The 18,990-nt window shown below is 46.4% G+C and overlaps 1 protein-coding gene across 1 annotated transcript in view; it reads left to right on the top strand.

The window, feature by feature from the left end:
* Positions 1–18,990, top strand: part of LOC122548889 (disintegrin and metalloproteinase domain-containing protein 12) — a 257,353-nt gene that overhangs the window by 119,587 nt on the left and 118,776 nt on the right. The window contains exons 8-10 of the mRNA XM_087992297.1: positions 4,464–4,535; positions 10,129–10,295; positions 15,647–15,731. Coding sequence (XP_087848423.1) covers positions 4,464–4,535; positions 10,129–10,295; positions 15,647–15,731 — 324 coding nt within the window. The remainder of the gene's footprint in view (positions 1–4,463; positions 4,536–10,128; positions 10,296–15,646; positions 15,732–18,990) is intronic.

The raw sequence follows: 18,990 nt of genomic DNA, 5'->3' as shown, positions 1-18,990 counted from the left end.
GGGAGACTCACAAATGGAAATGGGATGGGGAGGCATTCAAGGACAGTGAATGTCAGGATGTAAATAGTGCTATCCCACAAGGATCTGTGGAACAGCCTCAATTACTCGCATTATTTAGTCATAATTTGGATAATGGCATTCGAATGTTACATATCCAAATGTGCTAATGACACAAAAGAAGGCAGCATTGGTTACTCATGTCTTTTCAGGAAAGAAATCAGCCATTCTTACCTGGTCTGACCCGCATATGACTCCAGATGAGTTTGACTCTCAGTTGCCCTCTGAAATGGCCAAATAAACCATTCAGTTGTACCAATCGCTTCAAAGTCTCAACAAAGAAATGAAACTTGACAGATCACCTAGTATTGACCGAGGCACAGGAAAAGACAACAACAGAAACAGCCCTGTCAACTTTGCAGGGTCCTCCTCACTAATATTAAGGGGCTAGTGCCAAAACTGGCAGAGCTGTCTCACAGATAGTCAAGCAACAACCTGCCATAGTCATACTCACATCTTATAATATCCCAGACGTCACCACCACCATCCCTGGATAAATCCTGTCCCACCGGCAGGACAGACCCAGCAGAGGTGGTGGCACAGTGGGACACAGTCGGGAGGGAGGTGGTCTGGGAGTCCTCAACACTGACTGTGGACCCCATGAAATCTCATGATTTCAGCTGAAACACAGGCAAGGAAACTTCCTGCTGATTACCATGTACCATCCTCCCTCGGCTGATGAGTTAATATTCCTGAGTTGAACAACACTGAAGGAAGCACTGAATGTAATTGGCAGCAGCACTACAGATCGAGCTGCTCGACTACTGAAGGACATAACTGCTTGTCTGCGTCTGTAGCAGATGGTTAGGGAACCAACAACAGGAAAAAACATACTTGACCTCATCCTAACTAATCTGCCAGCTGCAGATGTATCCGTCCATGACAGCATCATTAAGAGCAACCATCGCACAGTTCTTGGAGAGACGAAGTCCCACCTTCATATTGAGAATACTCTCCATCATGTTTTGTGGCTGTCATTGTGCTAAAAGGGACAGATTTCGAACAGATCTAACAACTCAAAACTGAGCATCCAAAAAGCGCTGTGGGTCATCAACAGCAGCAGAATTGTACTCCAGCACAATCTGTAATCTCATGGTCTGGCATATTCCCCACTCAACCATTACCATCAACCCAGAGGATCAACCTGGGTTCAATGGAGAGTGCAGGAGACCATGCCAGGAGAAGCTCCAGGCATTCTTGAAGATGAGGTGTCAACCTGGGGAAGGCAGCAAACAGGACTACTTGCATGCCAAATAGCATAAGCAGCAAGTCAGATTGCAATGGGATCTTGATCCAATGGGCCAGTGGACTGAGAAGTGGCAGATGGAGTTTAATTTAGCTAAATGGAGGTGCTGAATTTTGGGAAAGCAAATCTTAGCAGGACTTATACACTTAATGGTAAGGTCCTAGGGAGTTTTGCTGAACAAAGAGACCTTGGAGTGCAGGTTCATAGCTCCTTGAAAGTAGAGTCGCAGGTAGATAGGATAGTGAAGAAGGCGTTTGGTATACTTTCCTTTATTGGTCAGATTATTGAGTACAGGAGTTGGGAGGTCATGTTGCGGCTGTACAGAACATTGGTTAGGTCACTTTTTGAATAACGCATGCAATTCTGGTCTCCTTCCTATCAGAAAGATGTGAAACTTGAAAGGGTTCAGAAAAGATTTACAAGGATGTTGCCAGGATTGGAGGATTTGAGCTATAGGGAGTGGCTGAACAGGCTGGGGCTGTTTTCCCTGGAGCATCGGAGGCTGAGGGGTGACCAGAAAGAGGATTATAAAATCATGAGGGGCATGGATAGTGTAAATAGTCAATGTCTTTTCCCTGAGGTGGGGGAATCCAGAACTAGAGGGCATTGTTGAGTGTCTAAGAGAAAAAATACAAAAGAGACCTGCAGGGCAATTAAATGCACTAAATGTGAGGTGATTCACTTTGGGGAAAATAACAAGAAGGCAGAATACTGGGTTAATGGAAAGATTCTTGGTAGTGTGGATGTGCAGAGGTATCTTGGACTCCATGTGCATAGGTCCCTGAAAGTTGCCACCCAGGTGGATAGTGCTGTTAAGAAGGCATACGGTGTGTTAAGTTTCATTGGTGGAGGGCTGAAAATGTGTTGCTAGAAAAGCGCAGCAGGTCAGGCAGCATCCAAGGAGCAGGAGAATCGACGTTTCGGGCATGAACCCTTCTTCAGGAATGGTAGATTCATTGGTAGAGGGATTGAGTTCCGGAACCGCAATATCATGCTGCAACTATACAAAACGCTGGTGTGGCCACACTTGGAATATTGTGTACAGATCTGGTCGCCCCATTACAGGAAGGATGTGGAAGCATTGGAAAAGGTGCAGAGGAGATTTACCAGGATGTTGCCTGGTCTGGAGGGAAAGTCTTATGGGGAAAGGCTGAGAGACTTGGGTCTGTTCTCATTGGAATGAAGAATGCTAAGAGGGGATTTAATAGAGACATACAAGATGATCAGAGGATTAGATAGGGTAGACAGTGAAAGTCGTTTTCCTAGGATGATGAAGTCAGCTTGTATGAGAGGACAAAACTACAAATAGAGGGGTGATAGATTTAAGACTGATGTTGGAGGTAGGTTCTTTATGCAGAGTGGTAAGGGCGTGGAATGCCCTTCCTGCTAAGGTAGTCAGCTCAGCCACATTAGGGAGATTTAAACAATCCTTAGATAAGCACATGGATGATGATGGGATAGTGTAGGGGGACGAGCTGAGAATAGTTCATAGGTTGGCACAACATCAAGGGCCGAAAGGCCTGTTTTGTGCTGTATTGTTCTATGTTCTATGTCCTATGTTCACACAGAGGGTGATGCGGGTATGGAATGAGTTGCCAGAGGAAGTGGTCAAAGCAAGTACAATTACAGCATTTAAATACAGTAGCGCCTCGACTTACAAACTTAATCCGTTCCGGGACCCAGTTCACGAACCGAAAAGTTCGCGAACTGAATCAATTTTTCCCATTGTTTGGATAGCGTAAGAATGCTTGGACAGCTGTTCACACCGCACGCACCAAAGACAAACTGAATTAGATCATGCGGGGCCCGAAAGCTTTTGCGTTCAACAAGCGCGTAGCAAAGCAGAACAATGAAACCACATGGTCGCACATGGGCTTTTTGCATTTGTCCCTTCATTCGTACCTTGAATTTCATACGTGTGTTGAAGCAAAATTTTACGTACAATCCTGATTTGTTCATGAACGGGATCGTTCGTATGTCGAGGCGCTACTGTATATGAATAGGTATATGAACAGGAAGGGTTGGGGGGGATATGGGCCAAGTGCTAGCAAGTGGGGCGAGATCAGGTTAGGATGTCTGTTCAACATGGACAAGTAGAACTGAAGGATCTGTTTCCGTGCTGTACATCTCTATAACTCTATAACTCAGAAGCCAGCCCTTTTATACCCATGATTTGGAGGAGCTGGTATTGGTCTTGGATGGACAAAATTTAAAGTCACACAACACCAGATATAGTCATATTTCGAAGCACTGGCTTTCGAAGTGCTGCTTCTTCATCAGACCTTCGAAGGTTAGTATCTTCATACCCAGTGCCCCTTCTCTGCACTACCTCCAATGCCATTATTTCTTTCCTTTGATAAGGGGCCCAAAAGCACCTTATGTATTTCTTCTCACAACAGCTGCCAAAGTGGCAATTTCTGTACTGCTCGACATTCAACTCCGAGATTACAGCAAACGCTGTGGTCAAAAGTAGCCAAGGTTTGCACTAAAGGAACCTCTCCGATTTAAAGTAATCTCCACATTTTTGAAGGAATCTTGATTGGAATCCGGCAAATATATCAACCTCCATCTTCACCTGTAAGGGAAGGAGCAGACAATCCTTGCAAAATCTGGCCCAATGTCTTTGAACCTTGGTAATTAATTTATGTTAATCATCACTTTTTGAAGTTCAGGCATTCACCTGTCATGACAATCTTCATCTCGATTGCTTTGTGCTTGTATGTGAAGTGTCTGAAAGGGTGTAGTAGAGAAGAGGCCTTTCAGCCCATCAAATCTGCATCACTAAAATACAAAATATTACCTGCACTACTCCCAATTTCCCGTAGCCATGAACGTGGTTACAGTTTCAAAATACCTTTCAAAAGAAGGGCCGAACAAATATGTGAGGGGGGGGGAAACAATGTCAGGCTATGGGGGCAGAGCAGGAAAGTGATATTAACAGGAGAGCTCCTCCACAGGTATAGCACTGGCAGGTTAGGTGAATGGCCTCAGCCTGTGCTCTCTAACCCTCCCACTGTGAAGAAGTCAGAAAGGATGATGAGGACTCCACACAACTTTGAGAAGTGTTTGGAGAGCAGTGGAGGGTGTGTGTGATCATGGGGAGTCTGAATTGATCTGTTTGATTCACTGAATCAGCACCAACCATTCTGTTTCCTTCCAGTATCAGAATATGGACAGTAATCGAGGAGCTGTAGTGCGAAGAATGATTGACATTGCCAACACAGTCGACCTGGTGAGTATGAAGACTCTGTTCCCATACAGGTTCACCTTTCTCTGCTAAATCTCTGTTCAGTCTCTCCTTCCTATCAGGCAGGGTAGAATGACAATGACATTAAATACAGCATTGTGGTAACCCATTGGAGAGAGGCAAATGTTATTCCCTTTTTCAAGAAAGGGAATAGAGACAACCCTGGGATTTACAGACCAGTCAGTCTTACATCTGCGTTGGGCAAATTATTGGGGAAGATTCTGAGAGACAGGACTAATGATTATTTAGAAAAGCATAGCTTGATTATAGATAGGTAGCATGGCTTTGGGAGGGGCAGGTTATGCCCCACAAGCCTTATTGAATCCTTTGAGGATGAGACAAACTACTTTGATGAAGATAGAGCAGTGAATGTGGTATATATGGACTTTAACAAGGTGTTTGATAAGGTTCCCCATGGTAGGCTCATGCAGAAAGTAAGGAGGCATGGGATACAGGGAAATCTGGCTATCTGGATACAGAACTGGCTGGCCCTAGAAGACAGAGGGTGGTAGTTGGTGGAAAGTATTCAGCTTGGAGCTCAGTGACCAATGATGTTCCACAGGGATGTGTTCTGGGACCTCTGCTCTTTGTGATTTTTATAAATGACTTGGATGAGGAAGTAGAAGGGAAGGGTGGCTTAGTAAGTTTACCAAAGACACAAAGGTTGGTGGAGTTGTGGATAGTGTGGAGGGCATTTGTAAGTTGCAGTGGACATTGACACATGCAGAGTTGGGCTGATAAGTGGCAGATGGTGTTCAACCTTGAAAAGTGTGAAGTCATTCACATTGGAAGGTCGAATTTGAATAGATTACAGGTTTACTGTTAAGATTCTTGGCAGTGTGGGGAATAGAATGATCTTGGAGTCCACCTCCATAGATCTCTCAAAGTTGCCATCTAAGATGATAGGGTTGTTAAGAAGGCGTGTGGTATGTTGGCTTTCATTAACAGGGGGATTGAGTTTAAGAGCCACAAGGTTATGCTGCAGTTCTATAAAGCCCTGGTTAGACAACACTTAGAATATTGTGTCCAGTTCTGGTCACCTCATTATAGGAAGGATGTGGAAGGTTAAGAGAAGGTGCAGAGGAGATTTACCAGGATGCTGCCTGGGATGGAGGGTGTGTTTTATGAAGAAAGGTTGAGGGAGCTCAGGCTTTTCTCATTGGAATGAAGAGGGATGAGAGGTGACTTGATAGAGGAGTACAAGATGATGCGAGACATAGAGTGGATAGCTGGAAACCTTTACCCAGGGTGGAAATTACTATATCCCTGTGTTCCCTTCCTATTCATGTATTGGTCCATTTGCTTTCACTCTCTCTTCTGGCAGCACGTTCCAGGCACTCAGCACCCTTTGTGCAAAATATTTGCCTCGCACATCTCTTTTAAACTTCCCGCCCGCCCCATACCTTAAACCTGTGTCCCCCAGTAATTAAACCCTCCACCCTGGGAAAACACCTGACATTTTCCACTCTATCCATCCATTCACAAACTTAGAAACTTCTGTCAGGTCACTCCTCAAATTCCTGCCTTCCAGTGAAAACAGATTCCTGAAGAAGGGCTCATGCCCGAAACGTCGATTCTCCTGCTCCTTGGATGCTGCCTGACCTGCTGCACTTTTCCAGCAACACATTTTCAGTTCCAGTGAAAACGAGCCAGGTCTTTCCAATCTTTCTTCACAGCTAAAATCCCAATCCCAGGCAACATTGTGGTAAACCTTTTCTGTACCCTCTCCAAAATATCCACATCCTCCTGGTAGTGTGGTGACCAGAACCGTACGCAATATTCAAGTGTGGCCTAAGTTCTGTAAAGCTACAGTATAGCTTGCCTATCCTTATACTCAATGCCCCTTCTATTGAAGGCAAGTATGCTATAGACCTTTTTTACTACGTCATCTACCTGTGCTGCCATCTTCAGTGATCTGTGAACCTGCACACCCAGATCCCTCTGTATTTCAATTCTCCCAAGAGTTCTGCCATTCACTGTATAATTTCCACTGTACTTGACCTTCCAAAATATATCACCACACATTTGTCCGGATTAAACTATTTCTGCCATTTTTCTGACCATAATTCAGACTGATCTATATCCTGCTGTATTCTCTGTCAGTCCTCCTCATTATCTGCAACTCCACCAATCTTTGTATTGTCCACAAAGTTACTGAATAGACCAGTGACGTTTTTCTCCAAATCTTTTATGTAGACCATGAACAACAGAGATTCCAGCACTGATCTCTGAGGAATACCACAAGTCATAGCCCTCCATACCGAAAAGCATCCTTCCACCGCTACGCTTTGTCTCTTATGACTAAGCCAATTCTGTGTCCATCCTGCTAGCTCACCTCCAAAACATGTGACTCCACCTTTTGTACCAGTCTGCTGTGAGGGGCCTTATCAAAGGTTTTACCAAGGTCCATGTTGACATCATCAAACACCTCAAAAAACTTGATCAGGTTAGTGAAGCACAATTTTCCCTCACACAAAGTACATTTGCTTCTAAATACATATCGACCTTGTCTCGAAGAACCTTTTCCAATAATTCCCGACAACCGACGTGAGGCTCATGGCAGAGTCAAATGTGGCTTTCAATGTGCAATGGGATCATTATGATATGAAGAAAGATTTGCAGGCTGGAGGTGAAACTGATGCCACCACACTATTCTCTCTCTGTAAAATCTGTCTTAGTGTCCTGTTCTGATACCACAACCTTGATAAATTGTTATGATTGTTTACCTTAATTAGTTTGTACATTTTTGGGTAACTTATCATTTTGGTTCGAGCCTCGGCCTGCAATTCTTATACCTATCATGTTATGCCAATCATTTAGTTTGTCTCAGGCACCATATTATATTTAATTTTTTGTAATTATTTCCCTGCTTCATTTAATTGGATTATAGGTCATTCTTTCATTTGTTATTCAGCTGTTGATTCTTTACTCACACCGTCTAACACTCTTGGTCATCTGCAGAGATTTATTATTCGATACTCTGCTCACACTAGTGAGCTCTGCCCTTGATCTCTCTGACTATAAACTCTATGACTGCGTGTTCTTCTCTCTCACTTCATCTGACAAAGGGATTGTGCTCCAAAAGCTTGTGATTTTAAATAAGCCTGTTGGACTACAACCTGGTGTCGTGTGACTTCTGGCTCGAGGTGAAAGGCTGGGCAGTGAGACGAACTACATTGCTGTAGCAAAAAGACAATGATGTGCCATAAGAATTAGTGCTGGGGCCAGTGCTTTTCATCATTTATGTCAATGAATTCGATGTGAATATAGGGAGCACAGTTCGTAAGTTTGCAGATAACAATAAAATAGGTGGTGCAGTGGACAGTGAAGAAGATTATCTCAGAATATAATGAGCCGTTGGCCGGATGGGCCAGAAGTGGCATTTGGAGTTTAATTTAGATAAACTTTGCATTTTGGTAAAGCAAATCAGGGAGGACTTATTCAGGAAATGGAAGGACTTTGGGAGTTTGAAGAACAAAGAGACCTCGGGGTGCAGGTGCATCATTCCTTAAAAGTGGAGTTGCAGAGAGACAGGATGGTAAAGAAGTGTTTGGCATGCTTGGTTGTAATATTGAGTAAAGACATTGGGATGTACAGGACACTGGTGAGGCCACCTTTGGAATACTGTATGCAACTCTGGTCGTACTTCTTTCAGCAGGATATTGTGAAATTTGAGATGGTTCAGAAAACATTTACAAGGATGTTGCTGGCGATGATGGGTTTGAGATAGAAGGGGAGGCTGAATCAGCTAGGGCATTTTTCCCTGGAGCATTGGAGGCTGAAGGGTGAACTTCCTCTGGACTCGCTCCAGGGCCAATATATCCTTCCTGAGGTATGGGGTCCAAAATTGCTCATAATACTCTAAATGTTGTCTGACCAGAGGCTTAGAAAACCTCCAAAGTACATCTCTGCTTTTATATCTAGTCCTCTCGAGATGAATGACAGCACCTTCCTAACTACCAATTCCACCTGCAAGTTTACCTTAAGAGAAACCCCAAGTCCCTCAGCACTTCAGATTTCTGAATATTCTCTCCATTTACAAAATAATCCTTGCCTCAATTCTTCCTACCAAAGTGCATGATCTCACACTTCCCATCACTGTATTTTAGCTGCCACTTCTTCACCCACTCTCTGAATCTGTCCAAATCTTTTTGCAGACTACCCACTTCCTCAATACCTGCCCCTCCACCTATTTTGTATCGTCGGCAAACTTAGCCAGAATGCCCTCAGTTCCTTCGTCCAAATCTTTCATGTTGCTATGGACCAGGCTAGCCCCCTCAAAACATTTCCAGAAAGTAGCCCAGCCCCTAACTTTGCTAGTTGTTTTAACCAGGTGAAAGGTCGATACACCAGGAGTGAATCAGCTGGTCAAATCACTTCATTTTAAACAAAACAGAATTTATTTACAAGATTACTGAATGAAACACAAAGAACAGAAAACAGAATACCAAATAACCTAACCTGTCCAAAAACTCAACATATCATCCCACTTAATAATAATGCTCCAAAATACTTGCAACAATCCCCATAAACACCCCTCGGCACAAAAGGTAACATCAAACACAGGGTCTTACAGAGAGAAGTCAGAGAGAAAGAACCAGCTGGGACCTGCTTCTGGGTCCAGCCTTTCTTCACTACTTCCAAAAATAAACATGATTCGGAGATGCCGGTGTTGGACTGGGGTGTACAAAGTTAAAAATCATACAACACCAGGTTATAGTCCAATAGGTTTAATTGGAAGCACACGAGCTTTTGGAGCGATGCTCCTTCATCAGGTGATCACCTGATGAAGGAGCGTCGCTCCGAAAGCTAGTGTGCTTTCAATTAAACCTGTTGGACTATAACCTGGTGTTGTGTGATTTTTAACTCCAAACATAAACCAAGCCTGGCATAGGCTGAGCTGGGAGAACTGGCCACTCTCCCTATACAAGTGTTTTCTTTTACTTGAAAGCCTTCTGTCTGAGGCAGTATCTGTTATTTGTAAAAAAAAACCCTAAAATCTTTCCAAACTCAGACTTTTCAGAAGCTGTGTCATTTACAACCTCTCTGAAAAATACAAGGACGAAATAACTTTGTTAAAGGAACAGCTTTATCACAAGGTAGTAAATGAAAAGTTGTGATCCCAACAGTGAGCCTTGTGGACTACCACCAGTTACAGGCTTCCATCCCGAGAAGGGCCCTTTAATCCCCACTGTCTTCTGCCAGACAGTCAAGCTTCTATCCATAGAAATGCCTCTAATGTCATAGCACTTATCTTACTCATGTCAGAGTGAGTGGGTTTCCGTGCTGTACATTTCTATGACTCTATATGAAAAGGACTTGAGGGGTAACTTTTTCACACAGCGGGTGGTTCGTGTTTGGAACGAGCTGCCAGAGGAAATGGCGGAAGTGGTTACAATCACAATATTTGGAAGGCACCTGGATGTGTATATGAATAGGAAGGGTTTGGAGGGATATGGGTCAGATGTGAGCAAATGGGACAACCTCAGTTTGGGATGTCTGGTCAAAGCAGATGAGTTGGACCAATGTTTCAGGTCAATTCAATCCCTTGAGTGACAGACACTTCTCCCTTTTTCAGTATTACAGACCATTCAACATTCGCATTGCTCTGATTGGAGTGGAGGTGTGGACCAGAGACCAAGTCACCGTCAATATCCAAGCGTCACCAACAATGAATCACTTTCTGAAGTGGAGGCAGGAAACACTTCTACCACGACTGCAAAATGACAATGCCCATCTCATCATGTGAGTACCTCACACCCATGAGGGAACCACAAATGCACGCAGTGCTTCAGCTGTGACTTAACCAAAGTTCTGCACAGCAGCAAGATAACCTCCTTGATCTTATAACTCGTTTCTAAAGTTGAATACCAAGGTCTCGGTCCCCTCTCTATAACTGGATCCTCGACCTACTGACCTATAGACTGTAATCAGAAAAAACAAGCGACAACTTGGAAAAAACAACTTCCACTATAATCCTCAACACCAGTGACCCACGAGGCTGAGTACTCAGCCTCTTACAATACGTGACATCAAATATTTCTTCTGCTGCCTCAGTCACCTTGCTTACTTTTTCAATCATGACTCCCACCTACCCTCTGAGAACCACTTCCCTCCCCACCAACATTTGTCTCTTGGACACCCCGTCCTGTCTCTTACCTGCCCTGGACCTCTTCCACTCCAACTGCTGCCGTGACACTAACCACTTGAACCTATCCACCCCTCTCACCTGCTCAAACTCTCACACTCACAACACATAGCCCTTCATTCACTCTGCTCCAATCCAACCTCACCATCAAACCATCGGACAAGGGGGGCACACCAGCAGTTTGGCGGACTGACCTCTACATCTCTGAAGTCAGACACCACGCACGGACACTTCCACCTACTGTCCCCTTGACAATAACCTTACCTCCCATCACCAAACGATCATTTCCCAGACCATCTACAACCTCATCACCTCAGGGGATTGCCCATCCACAGCCTCCAACCTCATATTCCCAGAATCCCGCACAACCAATTCCTACCTCTTACCCACAATTCACAAACCTGACTGCCCCAGTTGACCTATTGTCTCCGGCTGCTCTTGCCCCACCGAACTTGTCTCCTCATCTTGATACCGTCCTGTCCCCCCCCCCGGTCCAAAACATCCCCATACACATTTGGGACACCACCCGCACCCTCCACCTCCTGCATGACCTTTGTTCCCCCAGCCACCAATGCCTCATCTTCACCATGGACATCGAGCCTCTATACACATCCATCTGCCATGACGAAGGTCTCCTGGCCCTTCGTTTCATCCTCTCCCACCACCCAATCACACCCCTCGACCAACACATTCATTCCATTGGCAGAACTTGTTCTCACACCCAACAACTTCTCCTTCGAATCCTCCCACTTCCTTCAGACCAAAAGGGCAGCCATGGGCACCCACATGGGCCCCAGTTATACCTGTCTGTGCATAGGATACAGGGAACAGTCCATCTTCCGCAGTTGCACCTGCACCATCCACCACCTCTTCTGCCGTTACATTGATGACTGCTCCCATGAGGAGGTGGAACAGTTCATCAACATCGCTAACACCTTCCACCCTGACCTGAAGTTCAGGTGGACCATCTCAGACACCTCAGTCCTCTTCCTAAACATCTCCGCATCCATCTCCATGAATGCCTCAACACAAATATCTATTTCAAACCTATTGATTCCCATGGCGACCCAGATTACACCTCCTCTCCCTGCAAAAACACAATCCCTTACTTCCAATTCCTCCTCCTTTGCTGTATCTGCTCCCAGGAAGAGCAATTCCACTCCAGAACATCCCAGATGGCCTCCTATTTCAAGGACCGCAATTGCCTCCTCACGTGATCAACAATGCCCTCCAGCACATCTCCACCACTTTCTGCACCTCCACCTGTGAATCCTACCCCTGCAAATATCCAGATTCAGCGCATCATCCTCTGCCATTTTCACCACCTACAATCAGACCCCAACACCAGAGACATAGGTCCCTTGCCCTATCTGCATTCCACAGAGACTCCCCTCTTGAGGTCCATGCGCCCCACCACTCCACACTCCATACCTGGTACCTTCCCTTGCTGCCGTAAGCGGTGTAAAACCTATACCCACACCACTCCCCTCACGTCGTCCAAGGCCCCAAAGAATCTTTTCACATCCGCAGAGATTTTCCTGCACATCCACCCACCTCATCCCCTGTATTGTTGGTCTCGATGTGGTCTTCTATACACTGAGGAGGCAGAATGCTAACTCACGGAGCTTTTCAGAGAACATCTCCGGGACACATGCACCCAACAAACCCATCATCTTGTGATCGACTACTTCAATTCCCCCTCCCACTCCACCAAGAACAGGCAAGTCCTGGCCCTCCTCCATCACCAAGTTCAAGCCTCATGACATTGGAGGAAGAATGCCTCATCATCTGCCTTGGGACCCACATGGCAACAAGGTCGATTTCATCAGTTTCCTCATCTCCCCAGACCCTCACGATATCCCAGATCCAACCTTCCAACTTGGCACTGTTCTCTTAACCACCTGTCCATCTTCCTTCCCACCTATCAGCTCCATCTCCCCATCTGCATTCACCTATCACCTTCTTATCTACCTCCTCCCCCAAGCCTCACTCCCGCCCCCCTATTTATCTCACAACTCTCTTCCACCCCCACCCCCCAAACATTCCTGATGAAGGGCTTATGCCTGAAACATTGACTCTCCTGCTCCTCGGATGCTGCCTGACCTGCCTTGCATTTCCAGTGCCAGTTTTTAAATCTGACTCTCCAGCAACTACACTTTTCACTTTCTCTTTTTCATATGCATAGTCCAGTTGAGGTTTGGGTCAATGGTAATCCGAAGATGTTGATAGTAGGGCATTCCGTATTGGTAACACCATAGAATGTCAAGGGCTGGAGGTTTGATTCTTTCTCATTGGTGATGGTCATAGACGTGCATGTCTGTAGCGTGTACGTTACTTGCCTCTTGTCATCCAAAGCCTGGATATTGTCCAGGATTTGTTGCATTTGTACTTGTACTGCTTCAGTACCTGAGGATCACCAATGGTGCTGATCATCCCTTCCTTATGATAGAGCTCATTAATGCAGCAGCTGAAGATGATTGGGCTGAGGATGCTTTCCTGAAGTACTCCTGCCTGCAGAGATGTCATGGAGATGACTGATTTCCAACAACCACAACCATCTTCCAATCTTCCAGCTTTCCCCCGATATCCATTGATTCCAGTTTTGCTCCAGCTCCTTGGTGTCAAAAAAGTGTAGCGATGGAAAAGCACAGCAGGTCAGGCAGCTTCTGAGGAGCAGGAGAATCGACACTTTGGGCATGTACATTCTTCATGAAGGACTTACGCCCAAAACTTCGATTGTCCTGCTCCTCGGATGCTGCCTGACCTGCTGTGCTTTGCCAGCACCACACTTTTCGACTCTGATCTCCAGCATCTGCAGTCCTCACTTTCCCCTTGAGCTCCTTGGTGTCACACACAGTCAAATGCAGCCTTGATGTCAACAGTTGTCATTCACCTGTCCTCTGCAATTCAGCTCTTTTGGCCATGTTTGAATCAAGGCTGGAATGAGTCTGGAACTGAGTGGCCCTGGAGATTCACAAACTGGACGTCACTGAGCAGGTTATTGCTGAGCAGGTGCTGCTTGATAGCACTGTCGATGACCCCTTCCATCACTTTACTGAATGGAATAAATGATGAGGTTGTAACTGGCTGGGTTACTGGTTCCCTTCATCCATTGTGGTTGAAACGTCCTCAAATTTCTCTATTAAATTAGTCAGACACGATTTCTTTTTCAGGAACCCATGCTGACTCTCCTTGATTAGATGATGATTTTCCAAATGTTCTGCTATGATTTCCTTAATAATTGATTCCAATACTTTTCCAGTAATAGATGAAAGATTAAACAGTCTGCAATTTCCTGCTTGTTGCCTCCCTTACTTTTCGAATAGCAGTGTCACAATGGCAGTTTTCCAGCCTCTGTTACTTCTCCAAACTCAAGGATCTTTGGAAAATTACAACCAATGCATCCATTATCTCTGTATCTGCTCTTTTATGATCCTAGGATTCAAGCCAGCAGGACCAGGGGGACCTTTTTGCCTATCGCCTCATTAGTTAATCTAATACTACTTCTCCAGTGATGGTGATGTTACTTCATCCCTCCCCTGTATTCTTCAGTCCTTAATCCAATGGTCCAAACTTGCAGACTGAGTCAAAGTTCCAACTTGCTGCTAGACCTGGGTGCCTGATGGCAGAAGCAATGATTTTGGTCCCAGTGCAGGGTCCTGCAGCATCAGCAGCATCTGCATCATCAAGGTCAACCCAGCGTGAAATCATGGTGGCACTGGTGGAAGTGAGATGGCACCAGAGAGTGGTGACTCTTTGTTACAGTGGCTGCAGTGTGGTGAAACATGGTTGCTGCAGTGTGGTCAGCTTCACAGTATGGACTCAAGGACCAGGGTAGAGGAGCTGAGCTAGAAACAAGAGCTGTACCAAAGACCACCTCACTTTGGCAAGATTATAAGATGAACTTCATTGTTTATTTTGGTTTATTATCTGTGTTTTGGTTTACTTGCTGGGTTTTAAGAGGTCGCTGCACAGTGATATCATTAAACAACACTTTTCACTGTAATAAATACATGTCACAAGAAATTAATCAAATCAAAGTTGTTCAAAGTATATTCCACTGTAAAGTCGTTGCAAAATATCTGTTCAACTCCTCTGTTATTTCCTTCTTCTCCAAAGCTGTCTCTCTTGATTCATTTTCTAAGGGGCTGAGGTTCATTGTGACCTCTTCTTCCTTCTTATATATTTAAAAAGCTCTAATTCACAATTTTTAAATCCTTGCTAGCTTGCCCTCATCGTTTATTTTCTACATCTTTATAATTATTTTCATTCTTCTTTGTAGATTCTGAATTTATCCAAGTCTTCGGGATTGTCATTGATTTTGGCCATTTGTTTACAATCCCTACAGGACGGAAACAGGCCATTTGGCCCAACAAGTCCATGCTGTCCCTCTGAAGAACATGCCACCATAGACCACCCGCCATCCTATCCCTGCAACCCTGCATTTCCCATGGCTAATCCATCTAACCTACACGTCCCTGAATACTATGGGCAATTTCATGTTGCCAATTAATCTAACCAGCACATCTTTGTGGGAGGAAACCAGAGCACCCAGTGGGAACCCAGACATACATGGAGAGAAAGTGCCACCTCCACACAGACAGTTGCCCGAGGGAGGAATCGAACCCAAGACCCTGGTGCAGTGAGGCAGCAGTGTTAACCACTGAGCTACCATGCTGTCCTCCTTCTATATTTTTTCTTTCAACTTAATGTCCTTGGTTAGCCATAGTTGGGCATATCTGTCTCTGAGAATCCCCTTCTTGGGGGGGATGCCAGTGTACCAGCTTCTGGATGTGCTTGGATAGTGGCACAAATATTTCTGGAGCACAAGTCATGACTTACACGCAAAAACTGCAGGAACTCCTTGGCCTTTACAAAAGATGAATGCTCTGTCAGTATTTCTTGAGTCTAGGACAGTGTTCTGTTAATGGTGATTTCTCTTTTACAGAGGGGGCCGTTTTGACGAAGGTGTTGTAGGTTTGGCACCTTTAGGTACTATGTGTTCAACAAGACTTTCTGGAGGAGTAAACTCAGTGAGTATTCTCTCACTCTTCGATTTTCTTACTCACTGTGGATTGTAACACCCTGCTCTCATCTAAGATTGACCAGAACTTTTACTTCAACAAAGCTTAAAATAAACGTGAATCAACATCAATTAACAGAGCAATTGTTATCACTGCACATGCAACTAGCCTTTGTCTACTATGAGCAACTGGATCTAGCCTTTGCTTTTTTTCAGTCTTCTGCCCGTACATCACTGGGTAATCATAGAATCCCTACAGTGTGGAAACAAGCCCTTTGGCCCTAAAGGTCCACACCGACCCTCTGAACAGTAACCCACCCAGACCCACACCGCTACATTAAGCACCTAACCTACACATCTGTAAACACTATGGACAATTTAACCTGGCCAATTCACCTAATCTGCACATAGAACATAGAACATTACAGCGCAGTACAGGCCCTTCGGCCCTCGATGTTGCACTGACCTGTGGAACCAATTTGAAGCCTATCTATCCTACACTATTCTATTTTCATCCATATGTCTAACTAACGACTATCTAAATGCACTTAAGGTTGGTGAGTTGAGAGTGTGGTGCTGGAAAAGCACAGCAGGTCAGGCAGCATTCGAGGAGCAGGAGAATCGATGTTTCGGGCTGGAGCCCTTCATCAGAAATGAGGCTGGGAACCTCAGGGGTGGAAAGATAAATGGGAGTGGGGCGGGGCTGGGGGGGAAGGTAACTGAAAGTGCAATAGATGGATGGAGATGGGGGTAAAGGTGATAGGTCGGACGGGAGGATGGAGCGGATAGGTGGGAAGGAAGATGGACAGGTGGGACAGGTCATGAGGGCGGTGCTGAGCTGGAAGATTGGAACTGGGGTAAGGTGGGAAGGGGACTGAGGAAACTAGTGAAATCCACATTGATGCCATGGGGTTGGAGGGTCCCGAGGCAGAAGATGAGGCGTTCTTCCTCCAGGCGTTGGGTGGTAAGGGAGTGGTGATGGAGGAGACCTAGGACCTGCATGTCCTTGGCTGAGTGGGAGGGGGAGTTGAAGTGTTCGGCCACGGGGTAGTGGGGTTGGTTGGTGCGGGTGTCCCGGAGAGGCTGTCTGAAGCGTTCTGTGAGTAGGAGTCCAGTTTCACCAATGTAGAGGAGACCATATCGGGAGCAAGGAAGTGCAGGTGAAACTTTGATGGATGTGGAAGCTCTTTTGTGGTCTTTGATGGTGGTGAGGGGGGAGGTGTGGGTGCAGTTTTTGCAATTCCTGTGGTGACAGGGGAAGGTGCCAGGATGGGAGGGTGGCTTGTTGGGGGGGGGGGGGCAAGGACCTGCTGAGGGAGTCGCAGAGGAAATGGTCTTTATGGAAAGCGGATAGGGGTAGGGAGGGAAATATATCCGTGGTGGTGGGGTCCGTTTGTAAGTGGCGGAAATGATGGAGGATGATGTGATATACGGAGCTTAGTGGGGTGGAAGGTGAGGACAAAAGGGGGTTCTGTCCTTGTTGCAGATAGAGGGGTGGGGGCGGAGGTGCAGGAAGTGGATGAGGGCATCATCAACCACGTGGGAGGGGAAATTGCAGTCTTTAAAGAAGGAGGCCATCTGGTGTGTTGTGTGGTGGAACTGTTCCTCCTGGGAGCAGATACGGCAGAAGCGGAGGAATTGGGAATACAGGATGGCATTTTTGCAGGTAGGGTGGGAGGAGGTGTAATCCAGGTAGCTGTGGGAGTGGGAGTCGGTGGGTTTGTAAAAAAGTGTGTCGAGTCAGTCATCATTGATGGAGATGGAGAGGCCCAGGAAGGGGAGGGAGGTGTCAGAGATGGTCCAGGTGAATTTAAGGTCAGGGTGGAATGTGTTAGTGAAGTTGATGAACTGATCAACCTCCTCGCGGGAGCATGAGGTGATTGTAGCAGTCGTCAATGTAGCGGAGGAAGACGCGGGGAGTGGTGCTGGTATAACGACTTAAGATGGACTGTTCTATGTAGCCAACAAAGAGATAGGCATAGCTGGGGCCCATATGGGTGCCCATGGCTACCCCTTTGGTCTGGAGGAAGTGGGAGGATTCGAAGGAGAAATTGTTAAGGGTGACGAACAGTTCAGCCAAATTAATGAGTGTGTCGGTGGAAGGGTACTGATGAGGACGTCAGGAGAGGAAGAAACGGAAAGCTAGGAGGCCTTAGTCATGGCGAATGGAGGTGTAGAGGGATTGGATGTTCATGGTGAAGAGGTAAAAACAATGACAGCAGGTGCTGGAAACCAGATTCTGGATCAGTGGTGCTGGAAGAGCACAGCAATTCAGGCAGCATCCGAGGACAGGCAAAATCGACGTTTCGGGCAAAAGCCCTTCATCAGGAATAAAGGCAGAGAGCCTGAAGCGTGGAGAGATAAGCTAGAGGAGGGTGGGGGTGGGGAGAGAGTGGCCTAGAGTACAATAGGTCAGTGGGGAAGGAGATGAAGGTGATAGGTCAGGGAGGAGAGGGTGGAGTGGATAGGTGGAAAAGGAGCTGGGCAGGTCGGACAAGTCCGGACAGGTCAGGGGATCGAGTTGCTGGAGGTTAGAAGCGAGGATGAGGTGGGGGAAGGGGAAATGAGGAAACTGTTGAAATCCACATTGATGCCCTGGGGTTGAAGTGTTCCGAGGCGGAAGATGAGGCGTTCTTCCTCCAGGCGTCTGGTGGTGAGGGAGCGGCGGTGGAGGAGGCCCAGCACCTCCATATCCTCGGCAGAGTGGGAGGGAGAGTTGAAATGTTGAGCCACTGGGCGATTTGGTTGATTGGTGCGGGTGTCCCAGAGATGTTCCCTAAAGCGCTCTGCTAGGAGGCGCCCAGTCTCCCCAATGTAGAGGAGACCGCATCGGGAGCAACGGATACAATAGATGATATTAGTGGATGTGCAGGTAAAACTTTGATGGATGTGGAAGGCTCCTTTAGGGCCTTGGATGGAGGTGAGGGAGGAGGTGTGGGCGCAGGTTTTACAGTTCCTGCGGAGGCAGGGGAAAGTGCCAGGATGGGAGGGTGGGTCGTAGGGGGGCGTGGACCTGACCAGGTAGTCACGGAGGGAACGGTCTTTGCGGAAGGCGGAGAGGGGTGGGGAGGGAAATATATCCCTGGTGGTGGGGTCTGTTTGGAGGTGGCGGAAATGTCGGCGGATGATTTGGTTTATGCGAAGGTTGGTAGGGTGGAAGGTGAGCACCAGGGGCGTTCTGTCCTTGTTGCGGTTGGAGGGGTTGGGTCTGAGGGCGGAGATGCGGGATGTGGATGAGATGCGTTGGAGGGCATCTTTAACCACGTGGG

Source organism: Chiloscyllium plagiosum, unplaced genomic scaffold, assembly GCF_037043375.1.
Source record: "Chiloscyllium plagiosum isolate Xiang-an unplaced genomic scaffold, Cpla_swu_hap1 HiC_scaffold_1, whole genome shotgun sequence".
Classification (NCBI taxonomy): domain Eukaryota; kingdom Metazoa; phylum Chordata; class Chondrichthyes; order Orectolobiformes; family Hemiscylliidae; genus Chiloscyllium; species Chiloscyllium plagiosum.
Note: the sequence above shows the minus strand (reverse complement) of the source record. Positions and strands in the feature narration are given on the sequence as shown.